The sequence below is a fragment of the Fomitiporia mediterranea genome (genome assembly GCF_000271605.1).
Source record: "Fomitiporia mediterranea MF3/22 unplaced genomic scaffold FOMMEscaffold_11, whole genome shotgun sequence".
Classification (NCBI taxonomy): Eukaryota; Fungi; Basidiomycota; class Agaricomycetes; order Hymenochaetales; family Hymenochaetaceae; genus Fomitiporia; species Fomitiporia mediterranea.
In genome coordinates, this window is record NW_006760396.1 from 547934 (window position 1) to 573104 (window position 25171).

The 25171-nt window shown below is 45.7% G+C and overlaps 7 protein-coding genes across 7 annotated transcripts; 4 read left to right on the forward strand and 3 right to left on the reverse strand.

The window, feature by feature from the left end:
- Positions 1 to 54: 54 nt before the first annotated feature.
- On the reverse strand, positions 55 to 1257 carry FOMMEDRAFT_30992 (uncharacterized protein; the record flags this gene model as incomplete). Its single annotated transcript, XM_007269796.1, has 3 exons — positions 55 to 560; positions 622 to 1118; positions 1235 to 1257. The coding sequence occupies 3 exons, from the start codon at positions 1255 to 1257 to the stop codon at positions 55 to 57; spliced, it is 1026 nt and encodes a 341-aa protein (XP_007269858.1).
- A 417-nt stretch (positions 1258 to 1674) lies between these two features.
- On the forward strand, positions 1675 to 4211 carry FOMMEDRAFT_112752 (uncharacterized protein; the record flags this gene model as incomplete). The annotated part of the gene is made up of 13 exons (XM_007269967.1): positions 1675 to 1839; positions 1907 to 2040; positions 2100 to 2481; positions 2538 to 2649; positions 2697 to 2774; positions 2833 to 2983; positions 3051 to 3145; positions 3195 to 3297; positions 3353 to 3557; positions 3633 to 3774; positions 3839 to 4002; positions 4052 to 4065; positions 4116 to 4211. The coding sequence occupies 13 exons, from the start codon at positions 1675 to 1677 to the stop codon at positions 4144 to 4146; spliced, it is 1776 nt and encodes a 591-aa protein (XP_007270029.1). The 3' UTR covers positions 4147 to 4211.
- Positions 4212 to 5859: 1648 nt separating this feature from the next.
- On the forward strand, positions 5860 to 6613 carry FOMMEDRAFT_160114 (uncharacterized protein; the record flags this gene model as incomplete). Its single annotated transcript, XM_007269968.1, has 2 exons — positions 5860 to 6051; positions 6308 to 6613. The coding sequence occupies 2 exons, from the start codon at positions 5860 to 5862 to the stop codon at positions 6611 to 6613; spliced, it is 498 nt and encodes a 165-aa protein (XP_007270030.1).
- Positions 6614 to 10155: 3542 nt separating this feature from the next.
- Positions 10156 to 12649, reverse strand: FOMMEDRAFT_22801 (WD40 repeat-like protein). The gene is made up of 6 exons (XM_007269761.1): positions 12316 to 12649; positions 12107 to 12245; positions 10945 to 12044; positions 10491 to 10893; positions 10270 to 10433; positions 10156 to 10195 (listed from the first exon to the last, which is right to left on the reverse strand). The coding sequence occupies exons 1-4, from the start codon at positions 12580 to 12582 to the stop codon at positions 10624 to 10626; spliced, it is 1776 nt and encodes a 591-aa protein (XP_007269823.1). The 5' UTR covers positions 12583 to 12649; the 3' UTR covers positions 10156 to 10195; positions 10270 to 10433; positions 10491 to 10623.
- A 632-nt stretch (positions 12650 to 13281) lies between these two features.
- FOMMEDRAFT_93587 (uncharacterized protein) lies at positions 13282 to 13677 on the reverse strand (the record flags this gene model as incomplete). Its single annotated transcript, XM_007269893.1, has 1 exon — positions 13282 to 13677. A coding segment is annotated over one exon (396 nt), but the record flags the coding sequence as incomplete, so codon positions are not given.
- Positions 13678 to 17421: 3744 nt separating this feature from the next.
- On the forward strand, positions 17422 to 21288 carry FOMMEDRAFT_93341 (WD40 repeat-like protein; the record flags this gene model as incomplete). Its single annotated transcript, XM_007269877.1, has 3 exons — positions 17422 to 18942; positions 18991 to 20610; positions 20740 to 21288. The coding sequence occupies 3 exons, from the start codon at positions 17422 to 17424 to the stop codon at positions 21286 to 21288; spliced, it is 3690 nt and encodes a 1229-aa protein (XP_007269939.1).
- Positions 21289 to 22477: 1189 nt separating this feature from the next.
- On the forward strand, positions 22478 to 25111 carry FOMMEDRAFT_92971 (alcohol oxidase; the record flags this gene model as incomplete). Its single annotated transcript, XM_007269858.1, has 14 exons — positions 22478 to 22544; positions 22608 to 22686; positions 22752 to 22879; positions 22933 to 22963; positions 23078 to 23167; positions 23231 to 23319; positions 23372 to 23494; positions 23602 to 23824; positions 23879 to 23903; positions 23966 to 24208; positions 24267 to 24475; positions 24538 to 24606; positions 24656 to 24986; positions 25046 to 25111. 14 exons carry the CDS (start codon positions 22478 to 22480, stop codon positions 25109 to 25111), a joined length of 1773 nt encoding a protein of 590 aa, XP_007269920.1.
- Between the last annotated feature and the right edge of the window lie 60 nt (positions 25112 to 25171).

Genomic DNA, 25171 nt, shown 5'->3' on the forward strand with positions numbered 1-25171 from the left:
TAATCAGGGACGAACTATTCACTGTTTATACGCACTCTCACGATTTAGCTGCTATCAGGAGTTATTAATGAACGGAGTGCTTACTTCGATCAGTACCTTAGGTTTCAACAATACCCGTCCTTTTTGGTCTTGGTCGTCAGTCTTGGCCATGGCAATCTCTCGAATGCCTAGCTCCAGGGTACATGCCACCAGAGTCTGGCGGGAGGGATCCGATGATCCAATGCGCTCATCCTCATCCATCAAGTTTCCATTGAAGACAAGCCTTGGCTTTACCCAGTACACGTCAATGAACACAGAGAAAATATTCGTTTTGATTTTATCGGAAAGTTCAATGGCTGATTCAACGATTCCGCACTCGGAAATCAGCTTCGGTATGTTGTCCAGGAACGGTGACGATGCACTTTCACCGCCAAGGTGAAATATAGCTTGAAAATGGATTGCCAAGTTGGACTGCCACGACGATACGAAGTGCTGAATTGCGGGTGCCGGTCCGTTCGGCGTGCTTCTCAACACATACGAGTAGGTCAAAGCCCTCCAATGCAGTGCAATCGTTTGTTGATCTTTGAGAGGACCAAAATGGTAACTCGCAATCCGACGTAAACGACTGGACTGGATACTTACCGTGCCAGATCATGTTCCAGAAAATATTCTGATGTGTGACATTACATTGTCGATGAGAACCCGGGCAAAACGTTTCGGAAATGATGGCGTGTACGGAATATGAAGCCAGTGTCTGAAGTGCATCGGTAATGTACCCTTCAACCTCTTCGAGTGGCGAGCATGCTGCCCCGAGTTGCCAAATCATACGGTAGAGCGTTTCTCCCAAAATGCATCGCAGGGATTGGTGATACTCGACCTTGAGTTGAACATCCGACCCAGGAGGTCGGCGCGAGGAACGCTCTGTCCACTCTTCGGCGACGTTGAGAGCAGCATCCCTTATTTTGTTGTTTAAAGCCCTGCAATCTGCAACGATCTCGCTCTCCGAGCAGCGATCAGCTCTACTATCAAAGAGCACGCTTGCTGGGTTGGTGTTATTTCTACTTTCGTGAATCTCCCGTTGTGCGCCTGACAACATTCGTTCTGGCGTTGACGATAAAGCATGTGCGTTGTCCTTGCCCCTGTGAAAATAATTAATGAAAAGCGACAGAGGAATTGTCATCACGTTCTTCAAAGAACTGACAAGTGATTAGGGACTAAAGGTGAGCGTGGACAGTCGTTCATCATAAGAACACACCTTCGCACTACATCCCAGAACATGCTCAGTCTGCCATTAACTGCCCGAGGTTTCATATATGGTGAATAGCTGTCAGTCTGAGTTGCTCGTGTTTCTCGAATTGGAGGCATGCGTCAAATGTTTAGCACTATATGTGTGACAGAAAGTCCAGCATAGCTGCACCAACTAAAAGTATATTTTACCTTGCGTCCAGATTCAAAGTTTTGCTCGTTAGTCAACCTGACTGTTGAAAGGATAGTGCAATAGAAATGGAGCGAGACCAAAGATGATGCAGATATAAAGAACAGCATGTCTCAAAATCTCAAACAACCATGTCTCAGGCAGTGAATCACAAGCTATCGGCATGTCTTGGTGCATATTAAATATGACTTCAATAGTGAGTGAATGTCTACACACACATCCTCTGTAACGACTTTCGTTGACAACCTATACAGCACACGATGAGTACCACCCATAAGCTTCCTCGATTCTTGAATCTCCGGCCGCACCAAGGACCCACAACAGACCTTGTGATCGGTATTGATATCGGAACAACTTTTAGTGGCGCTTCATATGCTATTCTCAGGCCAGATACGATTCCAGAAATTCAGCCAGTTTCAAGGAAAGTACAATTTTCTTAACTAAGTACTCGAGCAACGTCAATCAAAACAATTCTACAGGTTCCCTTTCCAGTGTGTTGGTGACTCCAAAATTCCGTCAATAATGTACTTTGATGAGGGACTGAACCTCAAGGCTGCAGGAGCGTTGGCGACAACTGAGACAACTGAGCTGGAGGCATTGTGTGAGAATTGGATAAAAGTCGAGCAGTGCGTCCCTATATGCAGCCCTTCTGAATGTATACAGGCTGATTTCACGTATTGCAAAGTTTTAAGATGCATCTCCGCCCGCATAGTATGCACATCGACACAAACGGACTTAAGTTGGGCACTTTACCTCCTTCGATGACTGCTACCGAAGCAATGAGCCACTTTCTCGGTTATCTTTATGAAGAAACCGTCAATTATATAAAAACATACGAGCTAGGTGGAGATGACCTGATCAAAAGTGCCGAGGACCGTATTGTACTTGTTTTGAGCCACCCAAATGGCTGGCATGGTTTACCGCAGCAACACATGCGTGAAGCGGCAATTTTAGGAGGATTGATACCTGATTCTGCTGCAGGACGCTCTCGAATCAAGTTCGTCTCTGAGGGCGAAGCGAGCGCACTTGCTTGCCTTGCTAATGGACTCTGCCCTCCAAATCTGCAGGTAACGCGCATACCACCCAAGCTGTACAGCCTCAGTAATTAATAATGATCGTTCAGGCCGAATATCGCTTCATGATTGCGGATGCTGGAGGTGGTACTCTTGATATCACAACATATGAAATCACGCAAGCTTCTCCGTTGGAACTCAAAGAATTGACCTCTTCTGACTGTAGGCATTGACTCTTGTTATGGTTCTGTTTATTCAACGTGGTACAGGTTTCTTTGCTGGTGGTATATTTGTCAACACGCGGATGCGCGACCTTATAGAAGGTAAGCCACATTTAGAGGGAATCAGTTTTAGGTGAACTTTGTGCCGTAGAAAAACTTCGCGGAACGCATTTTGATAATCCAGACGAACTGACTGACATTGTTGACAAGAAATTCGAGCACTCGCTGAAACGGGAGTTTGATGGCCAGAGACAAACCATGCGGATGCAAATTGGACCTCGTCGCGAAAATGACCTGGAGCGAGGCATCAAGAAAGGTGCACTTGCAATTGACAAGTATGCAATTCCGTATCCCTTCCCCTGCTCTACTGCTTTTCCGTTCGCGTTTTACACATGGATACAGATATGAGCTAGCAAAATGCTTTGCATTCTCCGTAGACAACTTACTCAAGTCCATCAAGAATCAGGTCGAGGCATGCAATATCAGAACGATTGTGAGTTACAAATGACTTTGCACATCAACCATGTTAACTTTTGAGTCAGCCAGTGTGGTTGGTTGGTGGCTTCTCAGCTAGTCCCTGGCTTTTCAGAACAGTGGGCGAAGCTTTGAAGGAACAAGGCATTTCCATTAGCCGACCAGATACAGTTTTGTAAGTAACGCTTGTTCCACAAGTGTTGCAGCGAGCTCACAGCTGCATACTAAAGGGCAAAGGCTGTAGCAAACGGCAATGTACTGTACGCCCTAGAAAACACCGTCACTAAGCGTGTCACTAGGGCAGTATATGGAGTCAGTTGCAACACACCATACAATCCCTTTAATCCGGAACATGTTAGGCGCAGTCATCTCTGCTTCAAGACTATAGATGGCACGAGGAAATTACCATCACGCTTTAGCATAATTGTGAACAAGGTACGCCAGGGTTGACTTGTACAGCTCTATGTGACATAGAGACTATTGCATTCACAATACATATTGTTTTTTAAGGACGTAGAGGTGCAAGATTCAGAAATGTATACACAGTCTTACATGTGGCTGGCTCCGAATCCGGTAGAAACGGAGCACGAATGTAGGCTGATATGCTACAATGGCTACTCTCCTGCACCAATGTGGTATGATGAGAATAAAGGTGTGTAGATGATGCAGATTTATAAACCATTGGTCAACAAACACACATCAATTTATCTATTTAGACTTGTTCTCCAACGTGTGCACAATCAGAGCCGACCTTTCGAAACTGTTTCAGCCGGAGCTGATGGAAACGTATGAAGGAAGGAGGTTTTGGCGCATTTATTTCGATATCGAAGTCAGTTTTGGTCAGGTAGAACTCCAGGCGAGGATTAAATGGGTAGAGAATGTGAGATTTACTATACTCACGAAAACACAAGCTAATTACACACTTTCAGGGAGTGGAAAAGTAGTAAGTGGATTCTCTGTATAAATTGAGACAACTTCTTACCTTAATTACAGTGGGCCTGCATCTATTTTTTACGATGATTAACATCCTTGCCACTTGACCAACCGTATCAGTTTGCTGGCAAACTCCAGCATCATCATTTACAACTCTCCGATCCGTTCTCTCGTATATTGCTGGCGTCGAAACCCATACACCTGTATCGACTGCCTCTTGTTAAATAAAACCTTTATATTCATGCAGAATAATTGCAAACAATCAATCATTATTGGTGCCTCTTCTCCACCAAAATGCGTACAATTGAGATAATGACTGTCTGACACTAAGAGTCTAGCAGGAGCAAGTGTGTTAAGCCCGATGTACTGTACCCCCATGATGCTCCTAACGAATCACAATAGCCTTTTTTGTCTTGTGCCAAATGTGCAGGTTATCTTGGCTCTTGTTTGTGAACCTCGAAGTTGAGTTTTGCATCCCAAATGTGTGCGAAATTCAAATACGGTACGACAGGCTCGGTTGATGGCGTGAGAATCTGAGTAAGGTGAGAAAATGATTCTCACGCGCCTTCTACACTGTCCACCGTTTCTAAACTAAACACAGCACAACTATCATGAATTAGAAAATCCATCTCAAGTTGATTATCCATTTATCCATATCATCTACACTAGCAGTTTCACAGCAATTGAGGCGGCAGGTTCCCAGCACTTCGAACATTGAGTAGAAGTGGTTGTATGTCTCTTATTCTCGATCATCGGTCCCTATAAAGAAATTGCTTGGGGGTTAATGTTGTCAATATGTTCTTCAATGGGCGAGTTGACGCTCAGGCTCCCCTAGACCTGTAGACTTTGTCAGATTTATATTGATGAGGCGTCTGCTGAGTGGCTTGGTTATGGCGACTGTTGCGGTCGAGGTCAGCTGAGTGCTCTGGCATTGACCTCCGATGGACGGTGCGTGTCTTGGCCCCAAAATTAGTGAAAACGTAACTTGGAGCATCTTTATAGAATATACTGCAAGGAACGCTAACGGAATGAGACCGTGTCTACTGTTCCGGGCCGTCGTCTCCTGGTACGGTCAAGAATCGGACCATCTCCCCTCTTTATCAATTATGTCGGAAATCTAGGGGTACTTGCTTTAAATGATTCACCTTGCATGGCTTTAGATCGAGGTCTTTCTGGGACACCAAGATGCTATCACTCTGTGATTCTCTTTCGACCTTCTTGCAAATACTCCAGGAACCCAACTGAAGAGTATTAATTGCCCGTTCATTGTTCTAGTTGACTGTTGCTTTAACGAAGAAGCTTGTGGAACAGGCAAGCAGTGTAATTCTTGGCTTTTCTATCTGTTCCCTAGTCTTCGCAAGTTGTAACAGAGACAATAATTGATAACAGGTATTGATCGTAGAAGTCAAGAAAGTTGAAGCATCTGGAAGCCATCTCGATATTTTTACAAAGGAAAATTCGTAGACGTTGCGTATTACGTCCCTTGTGGTACCCGGTTTTTTCCTGCCTCAGAGTCCTGACGTTAATCCCAACGCCCAGCTCACAGCGCTGCAAAGTTGCTCTGATCAATCGCACTATTCCGTTTTAACGTGAGCAATCACATGCATATGACTTGTTCAGTCGTTAGATTCAAGCTGCCTCAATTTTCTCTTTTGCAGCGTGTTGTATATGAACATTTTGGTAATCAGTCATAGATTTTTTAATGATTGAGATGCTGCCTTTCTGTTATTAATTCGCTGTGTGCGTGTTTGGGACACCCCTTATGATATCTCATGTGAAATCTCTGGAAAGTTATAATATGCCGATGGTGTATGTAGGTTGTATTCAAAATCCTTGGACACTCGTCAAAACGCTCACAGTGACGTTAGACACGAACCCAAGATCTTCATATGGTGATTGGGTTGATGATTCCGGAAACTTGCGGTATGGTATGGTATGGTATGGTATATTTCCTGGCATGCGGAGATCTTCATCTTCTTCCTATCTTGGGCTGCCAGTATGCTGACTGGGGATGCGCCTAGCCTCTAGGTATTAATTTCCTGGAGACAAGTTCTTAATGTGACTGAATACTAAATAATTGTAAATCGGCCAATGGCATTGCAATTCTTCAGTATGGATCTGTAACCAAGCCTTGTAAGCAGAACGAGCCAGTCAAGAATGACGATCAACTTTAACATTTAATATTGACTATGACAGGCTATTTTGGGGGTTTTCTGGTTACACAAGCATCAACACATTCGGACATTCGGTAGTTAAACACGGACACAGGGCACAATATTGACCATTTCCAATATGGCTGCAACATGCAAAGACGACACAGTTACACTCGACGCCGCAATGCTGCCGTCGGTCCGTCACTGCACTCATTATCAATTACTGCACGTTCAGCAACGACCACCGGTATTGTTGTTGTTGTTGTTGCCACTGTTGGTGTTGTTGCTGTTGTTGTTATTGTTGGCGTTGTTGCTGGTGTTGTTGTTGGAAGAGTTGTTGTTGTTGCCGGATTGAGAGGACATTCTGTCACGTTGTGGACTCGTGTAGAGAAATCCTATAAATAATCGAATACTCAGTTCTTTCGATAAAAGAAGGAGGAGAGTAAGTATTATACAGAATACTCTGTGTCGTTGTTGATCACGTCACTAATATTCCGTGCGGATGACTTTCGGATCTGGATGAGGAGACGGAGGGTAAGCGAGATGCATACTGCATATAGTGGATAACGAAGTGCATTGACAGCACCTTTCTAGAGCACAGAAATGCTGGAGTTGTTAACGTTGGCTGACAAGATTTCGCAAATGGGTGCTGAAGTCAAATGAGCTTTTCTAGCCCGCCTTTTATAGACCTTTTGAGGCTCAGAATTACATATGATACACGCTGCTGCGTTGTAATACAATTATTAGAGACGATTAAGAGTGCAGCAGTAACCCCAAAGCTGATCAAACAATTATCCGGAATTTAACCAATATGTATACAAAAACCTGCCCGAATCAGTACTTAGCAATGGAAGTGGTGCGAATGGCGTGGAACGTGTAGCTGGAAGAAGGAGAGGTGGCGTTAGATGGGAGGATTATAAGGTTTTTGCATATAACTATCATTTCAGTCTAGCAATTTTTTTATGCATTGTAAATGGCTGACGATTTTCTTGTGATAGCTATAGCCTGAAATTCATCCATGATGCTTCTATGTCGTTGAGAATCACATGTAGACAGTGACTAGACACAATCTCTGTGTGTGCCAGAAAGCTCGCATGCATACTTCTCTGATGACTGTGTAGGCATGGACAATAAATGAGGATAAAAATGATTGTATTCTGGTGAAAAATAAAGGAGACGCATTATGCATTGTCGTCTTTAGTTGCATAACTGTCTGATTCCGATTCCTCTGAGATAATGTAAGGTGTATGCATCATTGTTCTTTGACTATTTCCATTTACTTTCGGACTGGATGCCTAATCCGGTAATAGTATATCAAGCCTTCAGCCACAACTCGCACCACCTCAGCCTCGTATTTCATAGACTAAGGTGAATATTTTCGTTAATTCTAACATTATATTTACTGTATTTCCATGTAGCTATAGCTCCAAAAGCGGATACTACAATAGAGTCTCATATTTCAATAATCGGACTATAATTCTGCAAATTTGATTGCCAATTTATGCTGAAATACCTTCTTTAATATCTTACTGGGTAACCTTGGTCAGCCTAAGTACTCAATTGTTCGTTCCGTGTTGTCTTTATGGAGTAGCCTCTTCCTCAGCCTCGCAGATGATCAAGAACAGAAACCTCAGACAGTCCATTCATTTTGTTCGATTTTCTCATACATACAATATAGGAGCATAATACGAACTTGTTCAGTCATACCTATTGCCTTATCACGCACGAAGACCCACGTAATAAAACATCTCGTACTCTCTTCATTTGCGAATCCTATTCACTGGCAATCGCAACATGATTATACATACTACACATTCTTCGGAGCCTGTACACACTGCTACTGCTTCCCTTGCTATTATCCTGAGCTTCGCAAACCGCGAACCCGTGAGATGCGCCAATAAGAAGTTAAGAACCTAGAAGTGGCCATCGTGCATCTTCTTGACGAGAATCTTTCCGCACGGCAGCATAAGTCAGTCGGGAACGTATGGTCGATTCCCGAGTGTAGTTTTATTCAGTAGTATTCCAATACAGATAAAATCGACGCCCGTGCAGGAAGAGCAGGCTTCGGTTGCAGTACGTAACTTGGTTATAGAAGTTCTCTATCCATCAAAGCACGATAACAAAATGGTGTTCAATGAGTCCGCGGATGAAAGCATCAGGGATGTTGATTGGATATGTACAGTAGAATATTACTTGCTATATCGAAGAAATCCCTCTCGATCGGGCATGCCGAATGAGCAATTGATCCTTAGAGACGAAGAATTTTTTTTCCATTGTAGTGCGTTCGTAGCTCTGTTACCGAAGAGCTTGTCGACAACTATCCTTCCTGTTGAGCCTACCTCAAGGATGTAAGCATTGTGAGGTGCTCCGAAGTAGTGGGTTCATTCAGATTAGAGAATGTCACCGGTACTGTAAAACACCGACATCGAAGTATTTCGTTCTCTGTCCGGTAGAGTAATTTGTTATTCTGCCACAATATGATCAAAATTAAGGCATCCACGATGCCACGCCATGGCTCTTCTTTGGTACAGTTGAAAATGTCTTATTGCATCACATCATAATGCATAAATGGCATAATGCATAGACTTTTGGCCAGACCAAAACTCAGGTCCTCAGCCAAAATGTATTGTCATAATGCATAAATTGTATAATGCATTGGGTTTAGCCCTCTCCCAACGTTATGCAATAAGACATTTTCAACTGTAGTCTGTTCGTCCTCAGCTTACCAGGCATTACTCCCTAGCGCGAGTGTACATACAGTTGCCAAAGAAGTGGTCGAGAGGAACGACATCAAGTTCTGTGGGAATAGGATGTTGAAAAAATGGCTTGGAAAGGAGAACATTAATATACCATGAGGTGCTGGATAACTCTGAACAAGCGTGCCGTCGATAACAATGGTCCCCAAACATTCGCATATTATAGAACAATATCATACCTTTCGCAGAATATCGTCGGAACATCCAATCCGGGCGTCCTTCGTTTGCTTCTCTCCCAAATGACTTCTTTTCCTAATTCGCCATATATTTCCATTTGAACAATGTATCTGCGTAGCTCCTCATCGGCGTTGCAAGGTGGACATTCTAGAAGGCGTGGAATCCGCAAGGTAGACCGCCTTCGGAGATAAAATATCGGCGGGATCATTGAATGAATATAGCCATGGGATGCACCCCTTCGTCGTGATCTCTGTACCAATCATGCACCCATTGTCCACATTCCCACTTATCTAGACGCTCTCTCTTTGTACTTTCTCTGCCCGAGAGTGGACATCCTTTAATCCAGTCTTCTCACTGGTGAACTTCGTTTCGCTGTGAAATATACTGCGCTTCCCAGCATAGTGCTAATAATAATGACAAGTGATATGATTCGTAGTTGGACTCCGGCGTATTTCCATCCCGAATCCTACATTACGATTCATCATCAGAACTTGATACAATCCTGTATCCGTCTGGAGCATACGGAACAGCAGTTGCCTAGATATGGTGACTCTTGTGAAGATCAGTACCAAGTATGCTGTTCTGTGCGTCCAAGATCCGTATCATTTGAAAATATCTGATAGAGGTGTTTGGGAGCTAGAGGGGCAGAGTGGATGATCACGCCAGTTATCGTCGCATCGCGTTTGGCTGCACATCTGAGCTTCGTGTTTTTTTTAATGCTCAAGTTCAACACCCAGTGGGGGTCATCATCAGAGTTCTTTAGGATTTGAGGGCATCAGAGAATCTCCGCCTCACATTGTAGAAGATGCATGATCGGTTCCAGACTCGAAGAGACAAGTTTTGAGTGGTCACTGTCAACACGACCGTCACACTGTGACCTCGTCGCGCTCGCACTGCACTGCAAAAAATTTACGGTATCTGCCGCACTCGGCTGTCCCCTTGCGCTCCTGCTTACTCGAAACAATGCATTGCCTGTCACAGCAGCCTGTGGCACAGTGGCTATCACTACTCAACGCATGGTATAATTTCTACACCGTGGAATCAACCTGGCTCGGTAGGATAGACTTCGTCAACTTCAACTTATCGTGGCTTACAATCCATGATTTTTCTCTTCGCTTTCCTGTGCAGACAATCATCATATCTGCAATGGCGACATTCAAGGTCAACGACCCGTAATTTTCTCAGTAGAAAGTAGCAAAAGGAATATGATGCGGCTACAATGCGTGAAGTCCGAGCATATAGAAGAGGAGAGGAAATAGCAGGGGGAAGACGCGTACGGGACGGGAAAAATGGTATAGGTCGTGGCAAAAAGTGAAGCATGAGTTCTAACCAACTATCGGTTCTGGTAGACATTCAAATGTGCTTTGCCACCGAGATATATGTGTGATGAGCAAGCGCGTTTGAAAGGATACAAGTCTGGTTTATTGGATATTTATGACACAGCGAATCCGAGAAAGTATTTTGTGAATGGCATCAATAACTTCAAGGTTTGTCCGTGCTGTCGAGATACACCTTAGCCCAATCTTTTCCGTGACAGATCTTGCCCCAGTTTAGCTTCATGAACCGTCGTCCCCTGTCGTCTAGAACACGAACTTGGCCCTTCGTACATAAACTGGTTCGATGTTCTGGAGGAACCCACAAGAACAGTCCGTCATCTAATGTCCGGATCCATCCGTCCGCAGACATTCGTAATGGGTTCACTGTCTGTTCAATCCGTCTAAGCGGATAACATCTATCGTCAAAGATCGTTAAGTGAGTTCTCGTTCCATGGTCCCAGCGACTGTCATTCATGACTGATATTAGATTAACGAGGCTTCCATCACAACCATCCCAAATTCGTATTGTCCCGTCCCAAGAACCAGAAGCAATCCTATTCCCGTCGGGAGAATATTCCACGGCTACAATTTGCTCTTCATGCCCAGTGATTGGCTCACCGATGGGTTCGCCACTTTGCGAGTCCCAAATTCTCACTGTCTTGTCCTCGGACCCAGAAGCGATTCTGCTCCCATCTGGGGAAAATGCAACTGCGTTGACTCTGCTTTCGTGACCTTTAGGAGATTGACCGTTGGGTTTACCGCTTTGGACGTCCCAAAATCGCAGCGTCCCGTTTTCACATCCGGACACGATCCTGCTCCCATCTGGAGAGTATACCAATGTCCCAACTGTATCGCCATAACCATTTCGAGGCTCACCGCGAGCGGTAATGGATTTTCCATCATGAGCGTCCCATATCTGCAACGTGTTTGCGAAAGAATCCGATACGATCCTATTGCCGTCTGGGGAGTACGCGATCCCCCAGATCCAACCCTTATGACCTTTTAGAGGCCCGCCCATCGGAACACCATTCTCCGCGTTCCAGATACGCAACGTTCCATCTCCAGAGCTAGACACAATTCTTTTACCGTCTGGTGCATACACAACAGCGTGTACCGCATCAGTATGACCTTGAAGTTCGCCGACACAGACGCCGTTCTGTGCATCCCAGATCCTCAGTGTCTTGTCAGTGGACGCTGACACGACCCTGGTCCCGTCTGGAGAATATGCAACGTCCCAGATCCAGCTTCGGCGTTCATGACCACTGCGAGGCTCAACAAGGAGAGCACCAGTCTGTACATCCCAAATCCTTGGCTTTTCATCAGAACATGCAATTACTATTTTGCTCCCGTCCGGTGAGTATGCGATGGCATTGATCCCACTCATACGACTCTCAAAATCCTTGCAAATGGCTAGACCGTTTTGTGCTTCCCAAATCTGCAATCTCTCATCATATGACCTGGAAATGATTTTACTGTCATCTGAAGTATATCTGGCGGAAAATATACTACTCCTTTCTCCTTTGAGAAATGATATATCGGCCTCTCTCGACGGTACGATACCTCCGAAACGGTTCTTATACACTAGAGGTTCGTGCGAGACAGCCAACATCTGTACCGAGAAAGTGGAACTCAAATTTTGTGCGGTAAAGGATCTTGACGGGAACCATGCCAGGGCGGAGACGTATAAGTGGGGTGTGCTGGCAGCAATCGCATCTTGGAAGGAAGAGATGAAATCGTGCAATTCGGTTGCAGCGCGAATGATCTCGACCACGTTCTGACAGCAAGTTTGTAAGTTGAGAAATACCGAATCCACATACCAAAGTCGTCTTACCTTGAAATGGCTTGTACATTGCAATAGAATTTCCTTCCCTTTCTCAAGCAAACCCAGCAAACTCAATATTTCGATCCAAAATAATGCCTTTGGCGAGCAAAGTAGTTCCACAACGATGGTATTAAAAGTTTGGGCGTTATCTGCTTGCGAAATGTGCTCTATCCAATGTACGCTGCTGTGCGTGAGCGTTTCCGACACGTTTTTCTTAACCCTGGCGGATATATCTGTGACTGAGTGGTTTGCAAGATGAGAAGACTCCAGTCCGCAGATATTGAACTTGAGCTGCGTGTGCATAGTATGCAGGCAGTTCCGAGACAGGGCAATATTTAGCAATTGCACGTCCGTCCACAGCTGTCCCGCCCGACGTTTGTCCGACAAGAAAATTAACAACTCGCCCGACGGGAACATGGTGCGAAAACTACCACTCTGGTGCTTGAAAACAATGGGTTGAAGGGAACCTAAGATGGTTCGAAGCGTATCCAATTCGAATTCTGCATGGAGCGATCGTAAAATATACGGAAGCGTGTCGGAGGTTTGGGGAAAGAGCGTCGCCGACGAAATCACTACAAGTATGTTTCTTATGAGTGGTATTTCTCCGTCATCGTATCCTTCTCTCTGGAGAACGCCAAGAACAGCAGTGTGGAAGAATCTGTCGATCTTCGATTCTCCAGACAGACCTTCGGACAGGATATTGGTGTTGTCGATGATATCAATGTGAAAATTCTGGAATACCCAAGAAAACCTAGACAGAAGATGAGGTAGTTTGTACACATTGTCCTGGCCCTTTGGCTGCCAAGTTGCACCGTCCTCTGTGCAACATCGCACGAATGCAGCTGTATCGTTCTGTAGATCAAGGAGCGGATTGCTAATATCCAAGTGCTGTGCATCGTCCTGAAGAAAATGGACTTCCAACTCTGGCTGTCTTATGCTGCTTACAAAGACCTTCAGCCAGGGAGCTGCATTTGCGAGACGGTGGATATATTCGGCCAAGTGGCGTCTGGAGTTGACAGAATCGCAGCTCTCGTCTAATGCATCCAGAACAATAATGAGAGGCCTATGCTTTGGCGGAAGGCGAACGGATGACCCGCTAATTGGTTGAGAAACAAGAAGATCGAATTGACGTTGAATGCCTGCATAAATATCGAGCTCGCCACGGCTCTGAAGGATGTCAAGAATTATCGAACGGTAATCTTCGTGCCACTTAGCGAGTTGATATGCAATAGTAGGCATAATTGCTTTTGGAGACCGGCGGTCCGTATCGCTGCTGTCGCAAAAGAAGCATCCTGCAAGACGATGGTGCTCGTCGAAGATCTGGGCGACTGTATGCGCAATCGATGTTTTGCCAGATCCTGGAGAACCAAACAGCCAAAACAGCTTTGAGCTAGACATCGACCATTTTTCTATCGTTTCAAGCGTCTCCTTCCTTGATCCGTCGAGGCAAGTTCTGTCTAGGTCGTAAAAAGCATGCAATACGGGACGCAGGCGTGTAAGTGTTGTATCTCCCGCATACGACTCTAATACGATGTTGCGTGAGTCCTAAGGAGAAGGTACTGTATTGTTTTCTGTACCTATCTTCAAGACTGTCTTCCATGTTTCCGTTTTAACACACCAGTCAAATGTCTCTTTTAGCCTTCGGAGTTCCTCCTTGTGTGCGGTAACCTCGGTAATCCTGCTGCGGAGTAGTATACCTGACAGGAAGCAGGAAATTTAGGTTAGTTAGAAAAGTAGGCTACTGATAAGCGAAGCTAAAATCACCTAGTGCTGTTTCATCAGAATACTGGATTATTGTTCGTGATGTCCTTTCAAAGAGTTCGAGCAGGCTACGAGCAGTCTCGGCGGTGACATTGGCCTTTAAGCGATTCTTGGGAACCTCGACGAAAGGAAGGAGAGCTGCTATATCTGCCATTAGGGCTGATGCTACTTCATGACATTCTTTCCGCTTCTTGCATGCCTGAGGATAGATATCAGCAGGAGTACCATCCGGAGGAGCTCCATCAGTCACCTCATAAAGTAACGTTACTGCCGATACTGCTGCACCTGCAGCGGGGTGTATCTGAATGATTGGGACCAATCAGACCTAATTTCTCGGGGATACGAGGCTGGATGCATACGTCGGAGGTAGCAGAAACAGCGACAATATAGTTCAGAATTTCACAGGCCCTGGTGAGGTTTTCCATGAAGACTTTCATGTTATCCAATTTATTCTGAGTTTCTTGTACCAGGCAACGGATTAATTCAATAAACTGCGACGTTCAGAATTAGCCCACAATGCAGTAGTTCGTCTCATCTGTTTGATTCCTTATCGGTCCAGCGGTTTCACAGTGTATGATCACGGAAAGTTTTTTTCCATTTGGTTCTAGAGGAAACAAGTAAGGTAGATGCTTTCTCCAAGAGTACGGCACTCCTACCGTCAATGCTGATAATCGGTTTCATTATCACATCGTCCGTAACGGCCACACGCACTGTACAATCATCAACTCGGCGAACTCTATGGTGTTCTTGGACGGTAATAGCGAACTGTGACGGTGATGAAAGACATCTGCCAATAGAAGATAACGTGGAATTATCGTGATGTGCCTCCCTGCACGAACGGCTATAATACGTACTTATTGAACACCCAGTGAACTGTCTCGTTCACTGCATATCTGGGCGAAGCGTACTGCTCTTCTTCGCCAATCCTGACCCTGATTGATGCAGGTCGCTTTCTGTTGCCCTTGAACTTGATATCGATGCCTGATGGTGGAGAATTTAGAACGTCATTTGCGGGTCTACAATGAGACTTACTTTGAATGTGTATTGCGCTGAATAGTTATTGAAGATCGAAATGTTTCAGTCAGTCACTTATCTGAGACCGGACTGCTCACTTGAAGGCATCAGCGACGACAAGGTCGCTGGAAGCATTACTTTGGATGATGGACATTTCGATTTGTAGGAACTCGAGGAAACGATGTAGGGTCCAGCGGGGAAGATGCCAGATGGTTAACCGTAGGAGGAGGCAGTGTGTAAGGAATGTATTATTAGTTCCTGCTGAATCTATTGGAACAGCCAATTTATTTTGTTATCAATCTGACTCTGAGTCTAAGGGTTGGTTGCATAGCCTCCCTTTTAATTACACTGCTTGACACTGCTTGTCAGACTTTGAAAGATAGACACTTTTGCTTTCTACTTCTCTTGTCCCTCACATCTCACGTTCCTGTTGAATGCACACATAATAGCCCATCTCAATTCTGTTGCGAGTTGCAAGTTGCAAGGAAGCTCAGCTTTGTAGAGGACCCTGGTAAGGTTGATGCCAAGTTTCCTCACAACTAGGAAGAATTGAGATGATTGACTTGTGAATTTTGTGTCAATCAGATTTCTTGTGATTTGAGTGGACAAACAAGTAAGGGATACAAGAAACATTATTTAATTTCAAAGTCCAACAACTCACAAGCACTCCAGAGTGCTTGCAAGTTGTTGCACGTTTGACTACTACTTTAGGCAAGCACGCAACCCAATCCCCATCTTAACCACCTGATTTTCATCTTGGCACTTCGGCATTTTTGGCATATTTCTTACATGCTGTGCACAACTCACAACTTGCAAGAGAATTGAGATAGGCTATTGTAATTAGTATAAAATATTGGAATGAAGGATATGACACGTGCAAATTCTGGTTGAGGGAATCCAGGATCACAAGATACCATTCAAAATTGGTAGTACATTCTTGCGTTGGTTGAGCGTCAATCATTGAATCAATCATGCTTCCACTTCCTCCATGTGCGCCATGCACAACCTGCGTGGTACGTCTTTTTACCCAACGTAGGATATGGCAGAGGTAACATCAATGCGCTTCAGTGATCCGTGTCGACAATGTACGATGGGATAGGTCATTTCACAACAGAGTGCCAAATCTCTATGTTGAAATACGTCTCGGCAGTATTGTTCGGAGGACACGAACGGTCAGGGATAAATCGCACAGTTGGGCAGAGACCCTATCATTGTACGTCCACCATCCATTCAATTTCGACATCGAGAACTCACATCGCTAACGCAGTCCACCGGTTGATCCACCTACGATCTTTTCAATCAAGATACTGCATAAATCAGCAATCCCGTATCGTGATGATGTTTGCATCGGTTCAATAAATATCGAACTCGTGGAACTAATTAAATGGTGCACCAATGGCCCGAGTGAGTCTTTATCTATCTTCTGTCTACGAAATGCTTGCCTAAGCCAATATTAGGCCATCTTTCACTGGAGGCACCTGTAGGAAATGATATTGGAAAACCGGCTCTGATTATCCAATTATTGAACACGTCCATCGCACCCAGCGATCTTGAACCCGATGTTAATAATGCGATTCAAGCAGTGCGCGGACTGGGATGCTCTACCGAGGCTCTCAATACGGTACAGCAAGGACTGTCGTCGCTAAGTGAAGAGAGAGATCTGGGAAAGTCCGCATTGGCACTAGTACAAAAGACAGAAGTATTGGTCAACTTCATTGATAAGTTATCGACTGTACGTCCTTGATTTGCCATTTCTCGGGGCAAGTTCACTGATTATCAGTAGCTTCACCCGTATGTGAACGCGACTTGGCAGCTGGCGTCAGCATTGCACAGGGTACATTTGGTCCTGCCTAACGTATTTTGATGTACTTAGATGAACATGTTGTCTAGGTTATCTCTCATCAAATTGAGACCGACCGGAAGGTCATTGGACTTGTTCATGCGATGGAAGATGCATTCGACTTTGTCATCGATGCCGATTCATTGCCTGATAAGACCAAGAGGCTTAAGCAGACGGTTGAAAAACTGTTGCAACAGACGATCGAATGCTGTCGATTTGTTCTACACTATGTCAACAGAAGTTTCTCTGGTGAGCTAATAGTTTAGCTGCACACGACACTATTCAAAGAACGTCCATTGATAGCCAGAATGCTTCAAATGAGTCGACCAAAGGTGGACGAACTCGTTCATCGCTTTGCTGACCTGAAAATGGCTCTGGATCTCGACTTCGGGTTGCAGACTGCATTCGTGTCTGCACGGACGTCCGACGACGTTGAGGACATATGTATGTTCCGTTTCGCATTTCCTACGTTTTAATACTAATATCTAGCCTGGCCAGATTTCCGGGAATTACTCGAGCCGCTTGACATGAATGCATTTAATCGCAATACATGCCTTGAGGATACACGGGTCGAGGTCCTGAATGAGATAATGGACTGGCTCCTATCGGACACTACGCAAAATATCTTGTGGCTTCACGGTGTAGCGGGATGTGGCAAAAGCGCGATTGCCACGACTATCGCGGAATACTGCCGAGAAATGTCACGGCTTGGGGCTTTTGTTTTCTTTAGGAGAGCGGACGGCACAGAAGACCAGCTTATTTCGCTATTCCGAACAATTGCATTCCAGCTAGTGATGTTTGATTCGTCTATAGTGAAATACGTCAAGGCTGTGGTCAAGAAGAGTGACCATGTCACTGAGGCCGTCGCCGAGGTCCAATTCAAGAAGCTTCTTTTGGACCCACTTACTGCAGCGCGGGACGAAATGCAAGGCCCTGTCGTGATTATCCTCGATGCATTGGATGAATGTGGTACACCTGAGGCTCGAAGGACATTGATGACACTTCTTAGACGGGAGTTTGGAAGGCTGCCTCCTAATTTCCGATTCCTCATTACAAGCCGACCAGAGGCTGATATCAATGTGGCATTGTCGCCAAATGTAAATAGTTCTGTATATGAACTTGCCTTAGATTCGCGCTCGGATAATAGCCGACAAGATGTTCTGCGCTATATTGATCACGAGATCAGCGTCATCTTCGAGGATTTAGGGCTCGATATACCGGATGAATGGGGCACATATATGGATCAGCTTGCAGAGGCTTCAGAGGGCCTGTTCATTTGGGCGTCAACAGCGATTAATCTGATTAAGGGCAACCCCAGCCCATTTGACGAACTCGAGAGTATTGTTGGGAAGTCGCATCTACTTCGCGGTCTCGACCGGTTGTATGGATCGATCCTTAGGAGCTCTGGAGTCGTTTCAGAGTGCTACCCCGCATCTATTACTCACTTCTGTCAAATATTTGGTCTCATCCTATTGAGCAATGCACCACTTTCGGACACTGCGATTGATTCAATCCTAGGGTTATCGCCCAGAAACTCAGCACGATTAATTCTTTCCAAATTGCGGAGCGTTATCGCTTTCACCCCTGGAGAGCCTGTGCATCTTCTCCATACATCATTTGCCGACTATCTCTTATCAAAGCCTTGCCCAAAGCCATGCTTGGCACACAAGGGACCCAGTGACTGTCTGTCCGGCCGCTGGTTCATTGACGAGTCTTCCCAACAGTCGGACATTGCTATGCGATGCTTCATTGTTATGGAGGAAGCGCTTCATTTTAATATGTGTGATCTGGAATCGTCTTTCATATACAACAAGGATGTCACTGGCATCGAGGATCGTATAAACAAGAAGCTAACGCCGCATCTACAATATGCGTGCAAGTACTGGGCACAACACGTCGTCAATGCACCGTACTCACGCGAGCTGTTGGATGAGTTAACGAAATTTGCACGTAAGCGGCTGCTGTACTGGTTTGAGGCGATTGGACTACTAGGCCTGGTACGTAGTATCGCGAGTCGGGCGCTCCTGGACGCCGCTGCGTGGTCCGAAGTGAGTATAGTCAGCTTCGATCCTGTACAGGATTTGATTCTCGTCTAGGAGCATGATTCAGACATTTCTTCGTTCTTAAGGGATGCTAGCAGACTCGCCTCTACATTCACCATTCCGATGACTGAAAGCGTCCCGCATATCTACGTCTCCATGCTCCCGCTCATGAAGGACGATTCAGAAGTGGCAGCGCACTACTTGAAACAGACATCTCGGATGGTGGAGGTGGATCGCATAGGGACGAAGAGGCCGCCGCTCTGGTTAAAGGTACTGGAGGGCCACTTGGGTACTGTTCAGTCTGTCTCATTCTCGCCCGATGGTGAGTGTGTTGCTTCGGGCTCTGATGACCGGACAGCCAGAATCTGGAACGTTGAGAGTGGTGAGGTGCTATGCGAATTTTCTGAGGGGAACGGAGCGGAGGTCAATTCTGTCGTATTCTCGCCAGACGGCCGCCGTATCGCCTTTGGGACATGTCGTGGGACAATCTCGATCTGGGACATTGAGTCGAAGGAGCTAGTGTCGGGGCCATTTAAAGGACATACTGGCAGTGTGCGGGGCGTTGCATTTTCTCCTGATGGAATGCACATTACCTCAGGCTCGGCGGACACAACAATAAGAGTATGGGACATCGAGAAGGCATCTACTCTTCGTGTTCTTGAGGGGCATACAGCTAGCGTCTGGTCTGTCGCTTTCTCTTCTGACGGGAACTGCATCGTTTCGGGCTCCGAGGACAAGACACTTCGAGTCTGGGACCCAGAGACGGGACAGGCCATTGGCAAGCCCTTTGTAGGACACACTGACGGAGTTCAATGCGTGGCAATTTCACCCGATTGCAAATGCATTGTCTCCGGCTCAAATGATTTCACGGTGAGAGTCTGGGGAATGGAGAGCGAGAAAGTCGTCGCCGGCCCATTTTGGCATTTAACTTTTGTCAAATCTGTCGCATTTTCGTCTGACGGAAGGCGTGTAGTGTCGGCGTCCGACGATTTCTCAATTGTTGTATGGGATATGGAAAGTGGTGACATTGCTTCTGGCCCTTTTACTGGTCACACAGATACTGTAATCTCTGTTGCCTTCTCCCCTGACGGGTCACGCATCGTCTCAGGATCACGGGACAAGACTGTCAGACTCTGGGACGCACATATAGGCAAAATGGTTTCCGACACATCTACCGGGCACACAGCAGCAGTCATGGCCGTTGCGTTTTCTCCAGATGGCAGCCGGATAGTGTCGGGTGCTAATGATAAAACAGTAAGAATCTGGGATGCTAATACGGCAGAAGCTGCTTCTGCTCCGTTTGAGGGACATACTGATCATGTCAATTCTGTGGCTTTCCGGCGTGATGGAAAACAGATTGTCTCTGGTTCTGAAGATAAGTCTGTTATTGTCTGGGACGTAGAAAGTGGTAAGATGGTGTTCAAGCCATTCAAAGAGCACGTGGATATTGTCAACTTGGTTGCCTTCTCTCCTGACGGCACACGCATCGTCTCTGGCTCTAGAGACAGAACCATCATTATCTGGAATGCTGAAAATGGAAACATGATTGCTCAATCGGAACGAGTGCACGGGTCCGCGATTGGGGCTGCTATCTTCTCACCAGATGGTGCGATTATTGCATCGGTGTCTGTCAACAATGATGTTGTCATCTGGAACACCGAAAACGGGAAATGTGTCTCCGGACCTTTCAAAGCACTTCAAAACAGCACCGCTTGCATTTTCGCTCCACTTGCCTTCACTCCTGATGGAATGTATATTGCCTCGCGCAGTTCGAACAATGATATTATTGTTCGTGACTTGCAGAGCGGTGAGATCGTCCCTGGACCTTGGAAAGGACACAACGACACAGTCACGTCTATTGCGTTTTCACCTGACGGAGTATATCTCGTTTCCGGATCGGAAGATCGGAAGATTATTGTCTGGAATGCCAGCAATGGAAATATCGTTTCTGGGCCATATGAAGGACATTCTAATGGCATTACTTGCGTTGCCTTGTCGCCAGATGGTTCGCGTATTGTGTCCTGCTCTTGGGACACAACGATTCGCATTTGGAATGTACCAGGCAAGGAAGACATTTCCTCAATGACCGGAAACTCAGCAAGCGATGCGGCTGCCCCATGTTCATCCATGCAAGACGTCAACGGACGGTTTGCAAGTTGGACCCTTTCAGACAATGGATGGGTATTAAGTGCACAAGACGAGTTGCTTTTATGGCTTCCGCCCGACATTCGCCCGACACTCTGGCGGCCACAGGACGCAGCAGTTTTCAGTTGCGAGTTTTCCACAAAGCTCAATTTCAGGAATGTTGCATATGGCAAAAGTTGGCGGGAATGTTTCAACCGGTATGTATGACATTGGCTTTTCCTTGATTACCTGTTGCTATACTTTGACATAGGTGTTGTTACTAAAGCAAACTAAGTACCAATACATTACGTTTGTCACTCCTTAACCAAGATATTCCTATTTCTAATTTATGGCTGGAGTGATTGAGTAAGAGCAGGAGATGCGCAGCCCAGTGCTGGCACTTTGTTCAGTGACTTTTATTTAATATAAGAGAGAAAGGGGTGAGATTATTACGATGTACTTCTCTGCACGACTGTGTGTAGCACATACTTATTGAATATCCGTTGAATCGTCTTGTTCATTGCATATTAGGGCGAAGCGTGCTGCTCTTTCCCACTGATTCTTGCCTTGAACGACGCGGGTCGTTTCCTTCAGAATCCTAGAACGCTCAAGCTTGACTTTGATGCCCGCAAGTAGAGCGCAGAACGTCACCTGTGGATTGATATTAGGACTTAGACTGGACTTGTACACTGTACAGAACTGAATATACATTGGAAGCCGACAGGCATCAAGTAGTCAGACTGTCTGCGATAGGACTGCTCGCAGGAAGCGTGACGCGTCGCGACGACAATACCAGTGCGGTTAGCATGCATTGTGGTAATACTGGTATTAGTTCCTGCCAAATCTATTGAAACAATCAAATTTGGCTTCAAAGTTGACACCAACCAGAAACATAACGTCGATTTCCTTTTTCATGTAAGTACACGCTGAAAAGAATCTCGATTAGCGTCTTGTCGGACTTTGTAATTATTGCGAGCTCCGTTACGTAATCAAATATTTCAATTGCAAACTCAAAGAATCGAGATCGGCAAAACTATTTCATCTTCCATTTGCCTGTGTGTGGAGAAACGAGAGAGATGCTTCCCGAAATCACAAGCCACCCGTCCCTGTCATAAATCAACAGACTCTTTTCATTCATGTCATTGAACTCGTCCTCTTGCATCTCTGATCCATCCCATCATCTTGCCGTCATCTGCCACTCTTGTCTTGCATCCAATCCTTTCTGTACGGTCCTGACACTTGACACTGCGCTATCATGCCGTCGTTGACACTCCCATATAAAAGCACTCGCGTGTTGGTTCTTTCTTCTGCAACTGTTATATTCCTCTGTTATCGTATTCTACGCATTCTCAACTCAAGGAACAGTAGGAAACCCTCTGTTTCGGCGATTAAGAAACTCGAGGTTGTTGGAAAGCGTATGGAAAGTCCGAACGAAAAGACTCTCGGTGATTATCCAGAGTATGATGTTGTAATAGTTGGTGGAGGTACGTCTGCTGAGTTGGAGATATACGCCTCGCGGCTCAAGACGAGCGGATTTAAACTTGCAGGAACTGCCGGTTGTGTGCTTGCTGCACGACTGACCGAAGACCCGAAAATCTCAGTCCTTCTGTTAGAAGCTGGAGGAAGGTGTGTTTTCATTCGTCGAAAACGGAAATATTAGACTTATCCCGATTATGCCTTGCTCTACAAAGTGGGAAAAGCAAGCTTTACACCCACATACCGGCAGCTTATTCTCGTATATTCCATACGAGAGCTGACTATAACCTGTACACTGTCCCTCAAGAGAATGCTGCAGGGAGGAAACGATATTGGCCGAGAGGTACGCAATTTAACCGATTATTATTCAAATAATTGTATAACTATAGAGTATAGGGAAGATGCTTGGTGGATGTGAGTTCCAAACGTTGGCAATACCTGGTCGTTCCTTACAAAGTTTTGACAGGTTCATCAATAAATGCGCAAATGTAATGATCAGCAGTTGATCTTGACATGTCACTCCGCTTATGATATACGACAGGTTCCATGCAGGCGCACCATCGGATTTCGACGAATGGGCGAAAACAGGTCTACAAGGTGCAGAGAGCTGGGCGTTTCTAGAATTTCAAAAGTAAGGTTCTTCCCTCGTTTGCTCCACCGTAAGTTTTATAAACTTATGATCGGCCTACAACAGATATCTTCTGAAGTTTGAAAAATTTGTTCCGAGCGAACGCTTCCCTGACGTCGACATATCGAAGCGCGGCTCTTCGGGTCCCATTGAAGGTAACCCTATGCATTCGATTGGTAGCACTTATCTGATAATCACATTTGCTAGTTGGCTATTTTGGGAACTTCTCCCGATTCTGTTCGAAATGGCTCGATGCGTGTGGAGAAGCTGGAATTCCATATGCTCCAGATGTCAATACAGCTACAGGTTCTCTCGGTGCAACAAAGGTTTGTTTTAAATATCTATGTAAACAATTAAGTTTGACGTTTTTCATTTAAGATTAGTACGTCCTCGTAGTAGATGCTCCGTCGTGCATCACCTAAATATCCTCCCTTCAGTGACCTACATCGACAGTAAAGGCCATCGCACAACGACGGAGACTGCATATTTCACGCCCGAGGTATTGAACAGACCCAACTTGACGGTTGCGAAGCATGCGCATGTAACAAAGATTTTGTTCGACACTTCGGATGGCAAGAAGCGTGCTGTTGGTGTTGAGTTTGCTCGTGGAAAGAATGGCCCGAGATATCGTGCTAAGGCACGAAAGGAGGTTGTCCTGTCGTGCGTGAAATATGTTCATATTAATTAGCGTTATCTGACGTGATTGCTTTGTAGAGCTGGCGCTGTGCATTCACCGCACGTAAGCAGATCTTATAGTTTTCTCTCTACATGTTCGGATGTTTAATGACATACCTGATTTAGATCCTTATGCTATCAGGTGTGGGACCCGCGGCTCATCTGAGGGATAATTGTATCCCTCTTGTTCATGATCTTCCTGGAGTCGGGCAGCACCTAATGGATCATCCAGTGGTGAACCTGCGCTTCCGTCTCAATCGTGGAGAATCCCTGATGTATGTAGAGCCCCGCGCCTTTCTTGAGGTCTTCCGGATGCTCCCCAAACTGGCTCAATGGGTACTCAAGGGCACTGGCCCACTGACTAGTAATGTGAATTACCAAGTAGGGTTACCGCATACGAAGGTCTAACACTAGTCTCTCATGATAGGTTGCGGAAGCAGTGGCCTTCGTCCGCTCTGACGATCCTAAGCTCTTCATGCCCTCGGAGCTGACGGAAGACATTGAAGATACGACTTCTGGTTCGAATGCCCCTGATTTGGAGCTCTTCTCGAGTCCGTTTGCTTGGATTGAACATACGAATAAACATCCACTTCTCCCTTCAGGCGAACTTGGTTCTCTTTCGGTTGTTCTGCTACGGTGAGTTGTGTTTTGGTTAGCTCTTAATATTCGGAAGGGGACATGCTTATTCGTGTTTGCAGTCCCACGAGTTTGGGAAGCATTACGTTGAAGTCTGCTGATCCGTTCGATGCTCCGGTTATCGATCCTAAGTATGTCCTTCGAATACTACATAGATTTTGTGCTTATGTCCGCGGATAGTTACCTTGCAACGCACCACGACGTCGCCTTGCTTATCCGTGGTGTAAGGATCTGTCTACGCCTTGCTCGTACTGTATCACTTCGACCGCTCATCGACAAGTCCGCCGATGAAGATCCAGCGCTCGACCATGCACTGTACACGAAGAACGACGCGGAGATAGAAGCTCTGGTACGAGAGCGTGTGGAAACGCTCTATCATCCTGTGTCGACGGCGCGCATGGCACGACTCGAAGACGGAGGTGTTGTCGATGCACAATTAAAAGTGCATGGTATCGAGAATCTTCGAGTTGTGGATGCGTCTATCTTCCCGACGATCAACTCCGGGCATACGGTAAGTTAGACTCTGCTGCGTGTTTTTTCGTGACCTGAAGTTTCTTCGATTCCGTGTAGGCTGCGCCCACGATCGCTGTTGCTGAACGAGCTGCGGATATCATGAAACAGCAACTTCATGCCTAAGTCTTTGACATTATTAGGCACGCTTCCCCTGTAAAGTTCGTATGATTATTGGTTATATTT